At 39.6% G+C, this 17,432-nt stretch overlaps 1 protein-coding gene across 1 annotated transcript in view; it reads left to right on the plus strand.

Annotated features, from left to right (window-relative positions):
- The window catches only part of CRY1 (cryptochrome circadian regulator 1), a 38,051-nt gene that overhangs the window by 10,225 nt on the left and 10,394 nt on the right, over positions 1–17,432 (plus strand). The window contains exons 2-3 of the mRNA XM_064654879.1: positions 13,447–13,555; positions 16,877–17,019. Of these exons, the coding sequence (XP_064510949.1) occupies positions 13,447–13,555; positions 16,877–17,019 (252 nt within the window). The remainder of the gene's footprint in view (positions 1–13,446; positions 13,556–16,876; positions 17,020–17,432) is intronic.

Consider the following 17,432-nt stretch of genomic DNA (forward strand, 5'->3'; position numbering starts at 1 on the left):
AAAATTGGTTTTGATCATATAGTTCCTGGTGTTCTTCAGTGAGTAGGGGTTTTTCATTCAATTGAAATTTCCTTTCTCTAAGCTAGTTGCCAGTAAATACACTGGTGAGAAGTACTTTATTTCAGGAATAATGTATCTTTCTTCTAAGCCATGAGGAAAATAATGAGTTTGTGGGGGATAATGTGAATCTTCCTATTATTACATTTTAGAATTTGGCCTTCTGCATTCTTTTAGATATAAATCCTCCAACCTGTCTCTTTCAGTGCCAACACTGAAATACTGTGTTAGTTTTACAAGGCAAAGTTCTTCAATGCTGCATTTACTGAAAGTTTTACTCCAGTTCTTTACTACTTCTATATGAGACAGCACAATGGAGCTTGCATTTTTGGCACTGGAGGTCATGCATTCAAATTGAGAAGTGTTACTAGTGATCATGTGTTGCTCTTGCAGCAGCAGCCTTTCCTGTTTTTTCATAATTATACAATTTTTTTCTTCTACTAGTCCTTCTTCCTTGCAGAATCCTGCCTTTGCAGTTGCTGCTCTAGGGCTTGTCAAGTGCAGTGGTAAAGTAAAAAATAATTTTTAGGGGGGTTGGGTGGTGTTTTAAATATTCTGTTTGAAGAGTATTAGATTTTTAGGAACAGTTATCTCAGTATAAGTGATTTGTACCCAAGTGAAGGTGTGGAGGTAATTTCAGAAGCTTTTCCACTCTCTGTACCATATTGTCACTAATTGCAGTTTTTCCTGCTGAACTTAGAAGTTTTAAGAAGACGTAAGGTAAAGTAACCTTTGGAGAGCTTTTCTGTGTTCTTTGTTTTTCTGCTTTTATCAAATGGGCTGTATCTGTCAGAATCTTTCTGTTAACTGGAGTTTTAATTAGGGTGTACTATATGGTAATGCCTGGCTTACCTTTTCTTGGAATGAGTTGGTTTTTTGCTTGGAAGTGTTAGTCTTCTTGTAGCTATTACATTTTACCTTCAATTAAAGCTTTTGAACTTGGAGTTGGATAAATTGATCAAAAACCACCTAAGTACAAGTCAGTCTGACTGATGTTTGAAGCCTTGCAGGCTTATTTCTACAGAGATAATTATTTCCTTTATAGGTTTAAGATATACTTTAATGAAAACTTGCACTGGTGATCTTTTTTCCTTTGTCATAAGGTAATAGTTATTAACAGCAACAGGAAACAGGAAATTTTGTAATTGTCAGCATTTCTTCCTAAATTTGTAAGGTACCTTTATCTCCCCTCTCTAGCTCATGCAGGGTTAAATAGGGTTTAAAAACATGTTAGCTTTACCTGCCATTCACCAGGGTTTTTCTTTTATGCAGATTTAGTTATTTAGACCTGTAATGAAGGATCATGTCCATTAGCCTGTGCTTGAATGGTGGTGTTGGAGCAGCCTGTTTGTGCTGAAGTTTGATGCCAGCTGTTGACTCTGGCAGGGGACACGCTGTTCACGAGCTGCTGTTCCTTTTCACACCTTTCCCTTCCATTCTTTATCAGTTCCTCCAATTTTGAACACTGGCTTGATACTTCTTGAACTCTGAGCTCATATTAGGTTTCACTTAACCTTTAGCCACCAACACTTCTAAATATGACACAGAGGAGCAGAACCGACCTGCTGCTTGTACTTGCTCAAATGAAGTGTTTCTCTGTCCCAGCTAGGAATAAAGTTCGGCTGCGGTGCAGGAATCCTCTTGGAGCAGCTCCATAGGGAAGGAAAATTCAGCTCTTACTACAATGGTTACGTATAACTGGAAAAGTAGGTCATTGTGGCAGGGAGTTGTCCAAACAGCCGCCTGGTTGCTGCAGCAACGACCTACTTTACGGAACTATTTTTGTTGATTCATATTGAAACTTCTTAAAAGTGCTATAAGGAAATGATCAGGTTATGAGATATGTAACAATGAAAGCTGCAGGCTTTGTGGACTCTCGTCCTCTCCCTCACCCTCCCCTCTCTCTTTGGTCTTGCCTTTTCATGTTGGTTGGATGTAGGGGGATTAAAGCAAATAAGGTTTGGTTTTATTCAGTTTGACCTCTAGTGGGAAACATCTCTTTTTGCTTGAAGGTTCTGCATAGCCATAATATTTATAATCAGTGATTAAGTTTCCAGAGTTCAGCACCTACAAATCTTCCCCTATCAATTCTGTCTATAGAAATAACTTTGGAGTTAAAACAACAACAAAAAAACCCCGCCCCTTTTTCTTAAAAATTTTCTTTCTTGGCCACTGGAACAGACTCCCCAGGGAAGTGGTCACAGCACCAAGCCTGCCAGAGTTCAAGGAGTGCTTGGAAAACACTGTCAGGCACATGGTGTGATTCTTGGGGCTGTCCTGTGCAGAGCCAGGAGTTGGACTCAGTGATCCTTGTAGTTCCCTTCCAACTCAGGGTATTTCTATGATTCTATGACTATTACTTTTCTGGAATGCTAATAGTTTCTCTTGCTATTCAACTGCTCTTATGTTAACCACTCTGTGTCCAACAAAGTTTATCCACCTTCAGGAAGGTGGGCTTGGAGCCTGCCCCTTTTTTATTTTCAAATTGGCAGTGTTCCTGTCTGTGTCTTTTGTTTTGCTATTAATTCTAATGCTGGAACAAGCAAACTGGAAAAAAATACAGTGATTCTGTGTAGAATTATATTCTCCAGTTGTCTACCTTTATTCTTTCAATAAAATAATAAAAAAAATCTGTCACCGGTGTTCAGGAAGTGAATTTTAGTTATTCATTCTTGTCTTCTGAAAGAAATAGGTAGACAGGGAAAATGCAAAAATACAGTTTTTATAGTAAAGGTTTCATTCTTCATAAAATAATTATTTATCTAAACTACTATGACTTCTCCAGAGATGACTGAATTTCACTTTTTAGTTATCAGAATCTTCTGCATAACTGTACTATGTAACTTCAAGATCAATTTAGTTACTTCAAGTGAAGCACTTCCAGTTGGTCCTGACCTTCAGTATTTCAGAGAACTGCAGTAGTTCTGGCAGATGAAGATAGCACATTTATCTAGAGGTTATTTGAATTTTTTCATCTGTTACGTCTTGAGCTTTTCTTCAGTCCTGTTTTCCAGGACTTACATTACTGAGCTCTGTATATCATCTGCATCTGCTCTAGACTTTGAGATGGAAGGCCCCTGCAGCATGAAGTTACCTCCATTAGTCCACCCACACACTAAGGAAGTTTGGGACAAAGTGGAGGTTTTTGGTGTTTACGCAGTGTGATAAACAAAGCTGTGTTTCAGTTATTTGTTTGGGATTTTTAATTTTTTTTTTCTACATGATTACACAAAAACCTGAATACATTTGGATCATGTTTACCTTGTATTCAGGTATAAATGACTACTTTCAGTTCTGAAAGATCAGTTCAGAATATTTTTGCCTTTTGATTCATAAGAGTAGCAATGGAAAGTTAAGACAGTGCTGAATGTCTGATCACCATAAGGCGGGTACCAGTCAATTTTAATTAAGATTTCCAGGAATACCTTCAGGATAATTTTTTTTTTCTGTTTTCCAAGCTTTCTACCAATTTCTGTGCTTGCTAAAGGATTTCATCTCTATCCTTAATTCTCTTCTATTAGTTTAATAGATTTTTCAGATATGGGAAGCCAGAGATGATGGAATTGTACCTTAAGGACTTGCAATTTATACAGTGTAGTTGAGAAATATATTTATTTTAGACACTGTTTCATTTCTAGGAAACTTAAAACTGTGCAAAATTTTACTAGCACTAATTGTAACCTTAAAAAGGTCACTTTAATGTAAGGAAAGTAAAACGGTTTTATTAAACTAAATAAAGGGCAGTGTAAAATCTGTTCTTCGGAATCAGATTGCAAGACTATCTTGTTAGAGTGCTCTTATCGTGCTTGCTCTTTTGAAATAAGCCATAGCTGTTACTTTCTCATGGACAGCTTAAATTGCCAAAAAAACGTGGCTGAACTATTTTATAAAGCAGGCCAGCTCTGGTTTAATTACATCAAGCCTTATTAGCTGTTCATTTAAATAAGAGAACTTGAATACATGAGAATAGGGTGTTTTCAATTTATTTATATATGAGCATGTCTGTATTCTCAAGTAACTTAGTTTTGTAATTTGCTCTTAGGTAATATTTCCCCAGCTGTCCCCAGTACAGTTTGTTTGCTCTTGGGTTTTCCTTTGCGGATCCAACCGGTTTCACTCTGGAAAGAGTAAGCATAAGGAATTAAAGTCAAACAATAAAGACTTTGATTTATCAGATTGGAATTAGAGGATTAGGAAAAAATAAACACAGAATATGTATGTTAAAGAATGGAAGACACTGGAGGAGAGAGATTTAGGAAGCTGTTAGTCTGTTAGTCTCCTATCACCAGAAGGCTGACCTTTGTAACATGAAGTAATTTGAGATGTTCGTTTCTAGTTATATGGGAATAGTTTAGATGAGTAATAGGTGCCCTTTGAATGTGAAGTTAAGATCCAGACTTTTTAGAAGCTAAATACACTATTTGCTGTGATGTATGGCTCACAAAATAGGAACCAAATACAGATTGCTGTTTCACTGAATCACAGAATGGTTGGGGTTTGAAGGGACCTCTGGAGATCATCAAGTCCAACCCCCCCCAGTAAGGCAGATTCACCCAAAGCAGCTTGTACAGGATGTGTCCAGGTGGGTTTTGAATATCTCCAGAGAAGGAGACTCCACAACTCCTTTGGGCAGCCTGTTCCAGTGATCTGTCACCTTCACAGTAAAAAAACTTTTCCTCCTATTCAAGTGGAGCTTCCTGTGTTTCAGTGTGTGCTCACTGCCCCATACCCTGTCACTGGGAACTGCTGAAAAGAGTCTGGCCCCGTCCTCTTGACACCTCCCTTAACATGTTTGTATGCATTGATAAGATCTACCCTCAGTTGTCTCTTCGCCGGGCTACACAGGCCCGGCTCTCTCAGCCTTTGCTCATAAGAGAGATGCTCTGATCCCCTCATCACCTTTGTACTCCTTCACCAGACCCTCTCCAGTAGTTCCTTCTCTTTTTTGAACTGGTGAGCCCAGAACTGGACACAGCACTCCAGACATGGCTTCATCAGGGCAGAGTAGAGTGGAAGGTCACCTCCCTCAACCTGCTGGCAGTGCTCTTCCTAGTGCATCCCAAGGTACCATTGGCCTTCTTGGTCACAAGGGCACACTGCTGGCTTGTGGATAAGCTGTTCACCAGGAATCCCAGGTCCTTCTTTACAGAGCTACTTTCCAGCAGGTCAACACCTAACCTGTACTGGTACTTGGGGTTATTCCTCCCTACACAGCCTTACACTTGTCTTTGTTGAACTAAATTAAGTTCCTCTCTGCCCATCTCTCCAGCCTGCTCAGGTCCTGCTGAATGGCAACACAGCCTTCAGGTGTATCAGACCCTCCTCCCAGTTCTGTATTGTGAGCAAACTTGCTGGGGGTACATTCTGTCCCTTCTTCCAGGTCATTGGTGAGTACGTTAAATAAGAGTGGACCCAGTAGAGTGACTCCTGGGGAACACCGCTCGCTACAGGCCTCTGGCTGGACTGCGCTGCTGGTTACAGTCCTCCCATGTTCAGCCAGGTCTCAACCCACTTCCCTGTCCACTAACCCAGCCCACATTTCCTGATCTTAGCCATGAGGATGTTATGGGACACAGTGGCAAATGCCTTGCTGAAGCCAAGATAGACAACATCCACTACTCTCCCCTCGTCTACCCAGCCAGTCATTTCCTCATAGAAGGCTGTCAGATTGGTCAAGCATAAGTTCCCCATAGGGAATCGGTGTTGAATATTCCTAATAACCTTCTTTTCCTCCACATGCTTAGAGATGGCATCCAGAATGAGTTGATCCATCACCTTTCCATGGATGGAGGTGAGGCCAATTGGCCTGTAGTTTCCTGGGTCCTCCTTCTTACATTTTTTGAAGACTGGAGTGACATGGGCTTTCCTCCAGTCCTCATGCACCTCTTCTGTTCTCCATGACCTTTCAAAGATGATGGAGACTGGTTTAGCAGTAACATCTGTCAGTTCCCTCAGCACTCATGGGTGCATCCCATCGGGGCCCATGGATTTGTGGATGTAAAGTTTTACTAAATGCTGTCTAATCCGATCCTCCTTGACCAAGGGAAAAACCTTCCTTTCCCCAGACTTTTGCTCTTGCCTCCAGAATCAGGGATTCCTGAGGGCTGGCCTTAGCAGTAAAGGCTGAGCAAAGAAAGTATTCATTAACCCTGCCTTCTCTGTATCTCTGTATCCTTTGTCACCCACTTCATTCAGCAATGGGCCCACAGTTTTCCTAGTCTTCTGTTTGCTACTTTTAGCAAAAGATAGGAAGGTGTAGAAGCAGCCCTTCTTGTTGGACTTGACATCCCTTGCTAGATTCAATTCCAAATGGACTTTAGCATTCCTCATCACATCCCTGCATACTCTGACAACATGCCTATATTCCTCCCAAGTGACCTGTCCCTTTTTCCACATTCCATAAACTTACTCCTTCTGTTTCAGTTTTGCCAGAAGCTCCTTGCTCATCCATACAGGTCTCCTGACCTTTTGCTTGATTTCTTACTCATAGGGATGCACTGGTCCTTAGCTTGGGGGAAGTGATGCTTGAATATTAACCAGCTCCCTTAGACCTCTCTACCTTTTGGAGCCTTAACCCATGGGTTTCCTCCAGGTAGGTCCTTGAAGAGGTCAAAAATAGCTCTCCAGAAGTCCAAGGTTGTAATTCTATTTATTGCCCTGCTTCCTTAATCTCTGGAAGATTATGAACATCTTTTGAATAGGACAAAAAAATTGTGTGTTTCCTTCCTTTGGGAAATGTTAACCTGGAAAACGTAGTTCGGTTGGAAAAAAATTAATGAGGGATGGTATGTAAGGAAATGCTGGCTTTCTGTCCAGTGTGAGCTAGGTCTGATTCAAATGATTTTGTTGTTTTATTAAAGCAGTATTGCTTGTTATAGTTGATATTCTAGTCCCACTCCATATGTGAAATGGTCTTTACTCCTTATGGTCAAAGAAGACTCACCCAAAAGGACTCAGCTTGGAGTCCTTTCTTTCATCCATTCTCAAAGAATTGAATCTTTATTTTTCTTTTCTGAGAACTGTTTTTACAGCTGTACGTGGGCTTGGGTGTATCTTGTGTTCTTTCTTCGTCACAGCTCTGCTTTTGGCTTGAAGATTATAACAGTAGTAAATATTAGAGGAAAAAAAAGCCAAGTGGCCCACATCATGGTCCATGTTTGGTTTTATTTTTTACAAGTGGATCAGCTCTTGCGAAGTTACGAAAGATGCTGGAGTCCTGAATTGCACTCTCAGGGAGCTGGGTTTTTTTCTCCATTGACTGTCGAGCAACCTTGCAGGAGATTAGTTAGCTCCCACAGCTACTTCACTTAAGTATCTAGAGTTGAATAACATGAACTTTTTCCTGCTCTTTTGTATATGACTAAAGGATAATACCTTTATGAAATCTGTTATTGTATACCTTTTTTGGATGTGGAAGTTGTATGTGGTATTCATTGAAACGATGTAGTACAATAAGGGATGCCTCTGTGACCTTGATTTGGTAGCAGGAAAATACTACTGTGGCTGGCTGCCAAAGGATGCTGTGGAGTGTACATAACACTTAAATCCTGTCTGAGCTTAATCTTCTTACAGTTTCGTAAGACTATACTGCTTGCACTAAGACACATTGGTGGGTGACAATCAAACAGGAAAATTACTGATGAAATATTAAATATTCGTATACAGAGGCATCAAATTTGAGATACCAAAACACAGTATGAGACACTGAGAAGTATCAGATTTGATATTCGCATTGTGATTCCTGTAGAAGCTGGTATGAGGTGTGTGTTTACCTGATACTGAACGTTCATAGTAATCTACCAAACATAGGGCAAAATACGTGTGAAAGAAAGGTGAGCTCTCTCTCTTTTCTCGTGAAGAGAAATAAATGGTGCATGATTTGTGTGATTAATACATTTGGGGTCTAATACTCGAATGAAATGTGGTTGGTATTATATAATATGTAATATTCTTTCTTTTTATTGAATCCAGCTCTACTAAACTGTGAAAGATGAAGGAGGAATATCTGATAGCAGTGTTGAAAAAAGCAATTGGATGGAATAATAAAAGTAGCAGATGTTAGATGCCTAAGATAATTCTGATAGACAAAGTCTGGGTGGTGATCAAATATCCATAATGAGATGGGTCTCTTGTTTGGCTGTGCTTTTCTGTTGCTGAAGAGGTGGAAATCGATGGCTTGCCCTGAGGACTAGTGGGTAGATAGAAGGTATTTACAAAGACAGGTTAAACAAAAGTTTGGATAGATTGCTGGAAGTTGACCAGTTGTGAGTAAAAGTATTAATCAAACTTAGGAATGGAACAAGTTTTAGCACTGGTTTTTTTAATTCAGATTCTTAAATTCCTTCTCAGAATGGCGAAACCTGACTAAATTCCTTTATTTTGTGTGTCTGTGCAGTCTAATGCTCCTGCTAGTTGTTAAATTCAGAATCTGGATTAGTTCAGAAAAATGATTCTTAGTGGCTTAGCCACTACCATTTTCAGATGTGAATGGCGCCTGAAAGAGAAGTCATTGGCATTTTAAGTCCCCTCAGTTCCCAGCAACTGTCCTCATTTCATACTGGCAAGGATGGTCCCATGTGACTGGGGTTTCTGAGTGTTTATTACTCCTAAAAATAACCCCAAACAAGACTTAACAGTAGCCTTAAATAGTGTGTCTATAAGTATCCTTCCTATTAGTTGCCTCCCAAATAAAAGTGTCACCTTTTCAACAGACTGCTTCTGACTTCTTCCCTGGATAAAGTATTTAATCATATTAATAGTGTAGAGCCAGGAATGTTGTGTGATGTGCTTACTTTAGTTCATTATGTTAACAGTTAACTGTGTTATATTTAAGTTTTTGAATAGCTGCTTTGATGGTACCAGTTTATTTCAGTTGCATGGCAGCCAAAATTATGATCTGTATTATGTTTGCTCTTTCTGGCAATCACTCTTAAGATGTAGAGGGGCAGAACAATTAGTTTGTATTTTAGACCCCAAGCACACTTTGTATGAAGGGAAGATTGTGGAGTTTCTTGGAGTAAACTGCTAAGATTCTATGTTCACGTCTTTTAAAGAATGTGGTCATCAGCAGCTTTCATGAAAATTCTGAATATCAGAATTAGATGTCTCTGGGTGTTGTGTGTGATGCTCTCTAAGAATGCTGCTTGCAGACAGGTATGGTTTGCATCAGCATCTTCCCCGTGTTAAAGTAAGTCTTTTTTGCATCCCTCCATCATGTCAGTTGTGCACGTACCTCACATGGTTTGCTACTGTGAAATTAATAGTGAACATTTCCTTCTTTTGGTTTGTCCAAGGGAAATTTTCAGCCGAATACTAAAAACTGGGCTGGTGTTCCAATCCGATAAAAAATGTCCATGCATCCATTTTGTGTCTTTTTAATGAAGTCCTGTAGTTCATACAATTCATTCAAAGTGAAAAAGAAAGTGCTTTCCCATTGATTATTAGGTTGAGGGGAAAAAAAATTATGTTGGATTGCAGACTCAGGAACGTGACCTGTTACTGCAGGGAGAGGTTTAAACAGCTTCTAACTACCACAGTCTGGTGTAGAGCATATTAGAGTTAAAGGCTGGTAGCTCTTACTTCACAGCTGCTGTGAAGAAACTTTGCCTCAAGAGCTTATATACTGAAAAGAAGATACTTCTTGTGAGATGGAGGTTTCATATTTGGTTTCAGTTCACAGACTAATTTACCATTAATTTTAATTTTTGTTATATTTTGAAAGGAAGGTATTTGTGAGCACTTTGGTGTATCTCTTCAGAGAGAAAGCTCAAATAATTTTGCATGCAATCAACTACAGTGAAGGTGTTGCTTCTGCAAGTTTTAAGGGTACTCATGTGAAAAAGAAGAGGTAAAAACTTTTTGGTTATGATAAGTAGTTATTCAGCTATTAAGTTTTTTGGTAGGGGATGTATCTAAATGCAATTATTTAAGAAGGTTCACTTTTAACTGAGCAAGGCTCATTGCAGTAGAGGTTGGACTAGATAACCTTTAGAAGTCCCTTCCAACCCAAACTATTCTGTGATTCTATAAATCTGTGTAAAGGCTTTTATGTTAGAGAACTCCTATGAACACTTTAATGAGAAAATGCCTTTAGATGTGGCATAGCATAAATATAATTGGTGAAAATGAAATAGGTGATTGTGGCACATTTTGTTAAAATGCATTTGGTCTAGCTGAAAGATTCAAATATGCTTAATAAACTGCATGCTGCTTCTGAGTAGCCACTTGTAAACTGAATCTGTGTTCTGAAAGTCAAAAGCAGTATTCTTTTGCATTGCTATTACTCTAGATATCATAGGGTCACTAGGGTTTGATTTGGTCTATTATTTTTGAAAGTGTGCTTTCCTTGAGTCTTGCAACACAAGCAGTGATTTAGCTGTTTTTCATTTGTTCTGGTTTTTGTCGTGGTGAGGGGGAGTGTGTGTGTGTGTGTGTGTGTCCCTGGCCACTCTCCTGATCCCTTCCTTGCATATATTTAACAGTTTGAGTATACACTGTTATTTTTTGTTAAATACCTAGAAGAGTTTTATGGAGATTGAAATGCTTGAGTGTGGTAAGAGATAGTTAAGTAAGATAATAGAGTGGATTTGGGGAACCAACAAATAGAGATTAAACAGTATTAAGGGCAAGTTTAGGGATCTTGGATGTGAATTGGAGACTGGGTCAGTGCATGTAATCTTCTTGAACAGGATTTTGTACCAAGTCCAAACTAGAAGTTATATATTCTGCTCAGTCAGGTAGGAAGAAAAGAAATCGAGAAAATAGAGGGAACTGAGAAGTTTCCTGAAATACAGATTTTTAGTTTGAATAGTTATAAATATTTTATGTCATCAGTTTCTCTTCATACCCTTTCCCTATGCTTGGTGAGATGAAGTTTAAAAAAACAAAACAAAAATGCCACAACAACAACAAAACGCCCTAAAACCAAACCACAAAAATCTTCCTCTGGACTATTACAAAGGTATCCTGGACAGTATTGCAGTTTGTCTTTATAGTGATTTGTGAATGGACATGCTCCTTGAAAGCGAGATTCACATCAATAAGATCAATGAATAATGTCTGTCCTTCCAGGTTTCAAAAAAACTTGATAAAGTGAAGCTGTAATTTTCAGAGTCCAAATGGAGTTGACTTTGTCCTGGGAACATGGGGCTCAAGTTGTCTCTCATAGAAGCATATGCTGTTCTCATCTGATTCTTAAAATGACTCCTGCATGGTTTCTAACTAAATGGGTATACAGGAGTTTCTTTTTATCTTCTTCCTACCTCAGAGTTTTTTCAAAACAAAACTTAGCAAAGTGAGAAAATTAGGCATTTGTGGTTTGTTCCAGACATAAAGCATATAAGCATAGTTTGCCAGCCAAGGAGCCATTGTATTCCTGTATTCTGGCTGCCGAGAGGCCTGCTCTCAGTCTTTCAGGTCTAGTGAGCTACGCAGTTTAGATGTTTAATAGCAGCTGGGGGGGTTCCTGCCAGCCTTTTATATATTATTTTTGGTCAGTTTTTTTCCCCTATAAAGTTGGAAGCAACGTGTGTTAAGTAGACATCCCTTACATATTGCTAAATCTTCAGAAAATGAATGTTAGCAGGTCTACAGCAATCGTGTACATTATGTCCCTCGTAGAAGGTGAAGCATTTTCATTCATCTGGTGATTGTATCTGAGCTGTTACCACTGTGACCTTGGACCTGCACATAGCGTCATTACAGCAGGTTTTCTCAGGAATAATGGCCTGCAGTGTTGGAATCACCTCTTTTTTTTTCCCCTCCTTTGGGTGTAGCTTGTGGTTTATGGCAATCGTGTGTACACAGAGGTTAATGACCGGCAGGCACTGACTCAGCAGTTGTCTTGATCAGCCTGTGCTTTGGTGAATGCCAGCAGCTTTGTAAGAAGAAATAGCTGAGAGGGTTTGAGCAGCTCCTGGTGAAAAATGTTACTATGCAGAATCACAGAATGTTTGGGGTAGGAAGGGACCTCTGGAGATCACCTAGTCCAACCCCCCTGCTAAAGCAGATGCACCCAAAGCAGGTTGCACAGGATCATGTCTAGGTGGGTTTTGAATATCCCCAGAGAAGGAGGCTCTACAACCTCTCTGGGCAGCCTCTTTGAGTCCTCTGTCACCCTCAAAGAAGTTTTTCCTCATATGCAGATGGAGCTTCCTGTGTTTCAGTTTGTGCCTATTGCCCTTCGTGCCTATTTTCCCTGTTGCTGAGCACTGAAAAGAGTCTGGCCCTGTCCTCTTGACACCCCCCTTAAGATATTTGTATGCATTGTTAAGATCTACCCTCAGTTATCTCTTCGCCGGGCTACACAGGCCCGGCTCTCTCAGCCTTTGCTCATAAGAGAGATGCTCTGATCCCCTCATCACCTTCGTAGTCCTCCACCAGACCCTCTCCAGTAGTTTCTTGTCCTTCTTGGACTGGGGAGCCCAGAACTGGACTCAACAGTCCAGAAGTGGCCTCAGCAGGGCAGAGCAGAGGGAGAGGATCACCTCCCTGGACCTGCTGACCACATGAGAAAAACACTGTGGAGGAGCCACTTGTTATATGGGAGAGGAGTCCAGGGGAAAGACACTCACCTGGGGACCCCCTGGCATCTCTCTTTCTGTCTGGCTGCAAGGTAGAGTTCTTTTTTCCTCTCCTTCCTTTCATTTTTATTTCTTTCTCCAAAGAACTTTCACCACTGGAGATTTTAGTTACTATATCCACTAATAAATCTTTGCACATGTGAACCTGTCTCAACATCCTTTGTGTAACTACCTGTTTCTCTTGAAGACTTGCAGATTTGCAGCATCCCATCCCCCCAGTTTGTTTTTTTCCTTATTTGCATATTTGCTCATTAATTAATTCAGGTGAGGTTACAGCCAAGATGCATGAAACTGTTATATAGTGTGCTGTTTCTATAAATGAAGGCTGAAGGGGTAATAATGACTCTGTACTCCTCTGCTTTGCTGTTTTTAGTAACAGTTCAGGCTGCTGTGTTGTAAGAGAGACTTGGATTAAGTTTAGTAGCAGTGTGCCAACAGCTGATTATCTGTTTGTTTGTTGTTGGGTTCTTTTCTGTAGTGGGGGGGGGGTGTTTGTCTTTACACTGACAAGATACTTGTAGTTTTAGTTAAGACTAGAGTGTCTTTTAGTCCATTCCAGAGTTGAATAGCACTGAGGTGAAAACTGAAATGACAACACGGTTTGGTTTTACGAGTTATGGATTTTTGACTATATTATATGATCTCGTGCTACTGCAAGCCAAGTGTAATTCAGATGTGAACTACATGCATCACCAAATACTCAAGGTCTGACAATCATTGTTGGATTATTCCTCTTTGTTATTTTTTTCTATTATTAAATGGTCTGGTGTGCCTCAGAAAATAAATGTTTCCTTACAATTCCTTGCAGATTCCTGCTTCAGTGTCTTGAGGATCTTGATGCTAATCTACGGAAACTGAATTCACGTTTGTTTGTTATTCGTGGGCAGCCAGCAGATGTTTTTCCCAGACTTTTTAAGGTAAATGCCTCTTGCAGTTGTTGTTTCTGTCCACAAATATGACTGACAAACTGATTTCAACTAGGAATATTTCTTGCACTATTTACTTCAGTGCAAGTTATCCATACAAATACTTAACTGTCCTTGCAGTTTCTCATTAAGGTTGTTTCTGTTTGTTTTGAATTTTTCCTCTTTAATGTACATATCACCAACTGAACTGAATTGCTCTTAGACTTTACTGGTTTTGCTTTCTTTCTTTCCAGAAATGGAATTGATTTCAAATGGTTTGCTAAGTGTAGGTACTGAATATTACTACATTTTCCTTTTCAAGTTCCCTTTGTAATACTGAAATATAATTCTGTGCACATGAATCCAGGTTCAAAGCCTGACCTGTAAAAGCAATGTTTTATTTAGGCCAAATATCTGATGTGATTACTTTTTCATTAAAGGTGATTTAATAAGCCTTTTCCTAGTAGTAGCCTTGTTAAAAGCATAGAGCAACTAAAAGGAATTTCTAGTCAAAGAAGTTTAAAGTTTTTGTGGGAAAGAGTCTTATTATTGAGAAAATTAAATCTGTGAGGGTTTGTTACTGATACTAACATGTCATCCATGGATAATAATGTATTTAAGGTAATAATAGGATAGTAAAAATGAACACTTTGCAGATTGATTTGAACTGAGGTGACTGAAAGAAGTGAGACTGTGGGGGGAAAAATTAGATATCCATTTTTCCAAAGAGGTCATATTTTCAAGGTTTTTATTCCCAGGTCTTCAACACCAAGCTGAAAACTCCACCAAAACTCACATTTCCATCTTTATTCTTGTGCTTTAGTCCCTGGGAAATGCTAACTGGCTGATACTCCTACTGGTGTTTCCTTGATTTCTCCTCAGTGAAAAATTTCCTGCCAGTAGTACTGTGGCATTAGTTGCTGCTTGCAACCCCTCAGATACTCAAGCTTGTTAGATTTGTCTGCCAAAGTTAGCTTGATTGCATTTAAATAGGGGCAAAGATCTTGCTGTTATGTTGCCATCTGGGTTTGAGCAACATGTGAAAAATTTTCTTAAATACTTCAGTGGCTACTTGGACAATTCCTATTTCAGATCTTGCTACTAGGTTGATCTTTCTATGCCTAACAGCATTGGATTGCCATATTTTCAGAATATTAATTTTAATGCTGAGAAGATAATGAAAATAACTTGTTATATAGATAGCATACAGCAATCAAAAAAGAACATTCACATCTATCTGTGTCTTCTGGTTCCTCAAATTATCAAAAAGTGTCTTTATCATGTATTGATTCACTGAGGGGAAACCAGGACATTAGGACATCCTCTATCCTCAAATAAGTTACTGAAGCTCTTGAGGACTTCTTCACTTCTGGCTGAAGCCTACCTGGAATATGCATCTACCTAATGTAATTAATCTCTCAGGTTCTTTTGCCAGAGCAGTAGCTTTACATCAGGCACTTGCAGTGCAGTGAAGGGCTTATAATACTGAACCAAGGTTTTCAGATCATCCTCATTAAATGTCTCAAACGAGAGCAGCGATTCTGATCCTGAAGAATGAACACATGTGGACAAGATGAGTTCAGTTAAGTTTGGCTGGGAAAAGATAGCTTTAGTTAAGTCATGGTAGGAGAAAGTGGAATTTCTGTAGAGCCTGGTTTCAGGGGTCTTATCACAGATGCCTGCATATGTGGATTCCCTGAGAATAAATGTATCACAGCCATGTTTTGGTAAGGGTTTCCTTCTCACAGGCTGAAGGACAATTCCTTCAATAGGCAGAGCACTGATCTATCTTTATCCTTACAAAAGGCCTCAAACACCTTAAGGCTCTTTCATGCCAGTCAAGTTTTAGTTGGTTCACAGAATCACAGAAGGGACCCAGAAGGATCATTGAGTCCAACTCCTGGCCTTGCACAGGACCATCTCCAAGAGTCACACCATGTGCCTGAGAGTATCATCCAAATGGTCCTTGAACTCTGTCAGGCCTGGTGCTCTGACCACTTCCCTAGGGAGCCTGTTCCAGCGCCCAACCACCCTCTGGATGAAGAACCCTTTTCTGATATCCAACCTAAACCTCCCCTGACACAACTTCAGGCCATTCCCTTGTGTCACATTACGTAGCACTTGTCTGGGAGTTCCTTGACTCCTTTCAGGACGTGACTCTGGCTCTTGGACACATTTTTTATGGTCGTCTTTTCAATATGCCAGAGGAAAGAAAGATGTAGAAGACTATCTGCTGTAACAGTGGTTTTACATTATGAAATGGGAAATAACCTCCTACACCTGTGATGGTGTAGGAGTTTGCTTGAGGATTCAAGGCCTGCTGGGTTAGTCTTGGCAGACTTAAGGCTGGACAGAACCTTCTTTCAAAGAACCAGCACTCCTTGGAATTGCCTGTCCTTGGGGCTGGGCTTCATCTAAGAGAGAGCTAGAGTTTGGAAATGAAATAGCACCCCAGGTGAGCAGCGTTGAATGCCTTTGTCTCATTAGTCTAAATCAATTCTCTGAAATACTCTGGCTTGTGTATTTAAATCAAGTGATTAAGATTCTGAGGGATTAGAAAGGTATTTCTTTGAGTTCAATTGGCATGATGCCTTTCTAGGATCATTCTGTGCATACTTCAGCTTTCCAATTTTCTACTATTGCAGAAGCTTTAGCCATTAGTTGATCCCTTTGTTCACTTCTTTTTTCCCCACCTGTGACTATTGGGCTTAGTAACAGCATCTGTGACATAAAGGATATTAGACTTCAAGGCATAAGGCACTATCTTTTTAGGAGACAACCTTTTTTTTTCTTTTTCTAATTGAGAATTTGAAGACTGTCTGAGTGAGGAGTAGGGATTTCGAAAAGGTAAAGTAAGTACATGGTGTTTGGTTTGAAGGCAGGGCAGTATTTCTGCCCTCTGCCCCTGAAACTTCAGTTCTGCTGTTGAAGTTGACAGGCACATGTAAAAAGCTTTTCTGCAGAGCAAGACACTGCTGCTGATCAATGTTCAGAAGGTGTCATCTTTCCCTTCTGTTGTGTCTCAAGGTATATGGATCCTAAAGTTAGAGATGAATTTTCAAAATTTGCACAGTAGTCCTGTTACTGTGTGCACAGTAATAGAACAGATGGAGGCTTTTTTATGCCCGATTCCTACTTAGATGCCAAAAAACTGGACTTTGGTTTTGCTATTCTGGGTGTCTGAATGTATTTTGGACCTTTCTGTATCTCTGATACTACCTGCAGATAGTAGCTGGTGTTCCATTCTGCCCCTGTCCTTCCAGTTCTCCTTCCCCTCACCCTCCGTCACGCAGCTGAGTTGCCGAAGGATCACATTTTTGGTTTGTGTTGTAGGAGTGGAACATTGCAAAACTTTCAATTGAGTATGATTCTGAACCATTTGGGAAGGAAAGAGATGCAGCTATTAAAAAGCTGGCTAGTGAAGCTGGAGTGGAGGTCATTGTTCGGATTTCCCATACATTATATGACCTAGACAAGTAAGTTACCATTACCTCTGGTTTTAAAAAGAAAAAAGAAAAACTTAGAGTTTTATGTAGTATTTGTTTAGGTATTGTGCTACTTTCTACACAGAGCACTTTATAATTAGGGAAACTACAAATTTGGTTTGTTTCTTTTCATCCATCCAAATTTGATTATATACTGAGTAGAATTTGGAACTCCAAAGAATTATATGTAACTGTATCTGAAATGCAGTTTTAATTTGGGGTTCTTCTGAATATAATGTTTATGTTAATTAATTGTCTTTTATTATTTCTTTTATTATTTGTCTTTTATTTCTTTGCCTTGAACTGTCCATGTTCATTACTTCCTCATGCATGAGGAATGAAGAAAATTGAATTGGTTATAAACAGTTAATTTATGTTTCCCTAGAGGGGAAAAAAAGATGGTA

This window comes from Pseudopipra pipra, chromosome 5 (genome assembly GCF_036250125.1).
Source record: "Pseudopipra pipra isolate bDixPip1 chromosome 5, bDixPip1.hap1, whole genome shotgun sequence".
Classification (NCBI taxonomy): Eukaryota; Metazoa; Chordata; class Aves; order Passeriformes; family Pipridae; genus Pseudopipra; species Pseudopipra pipra.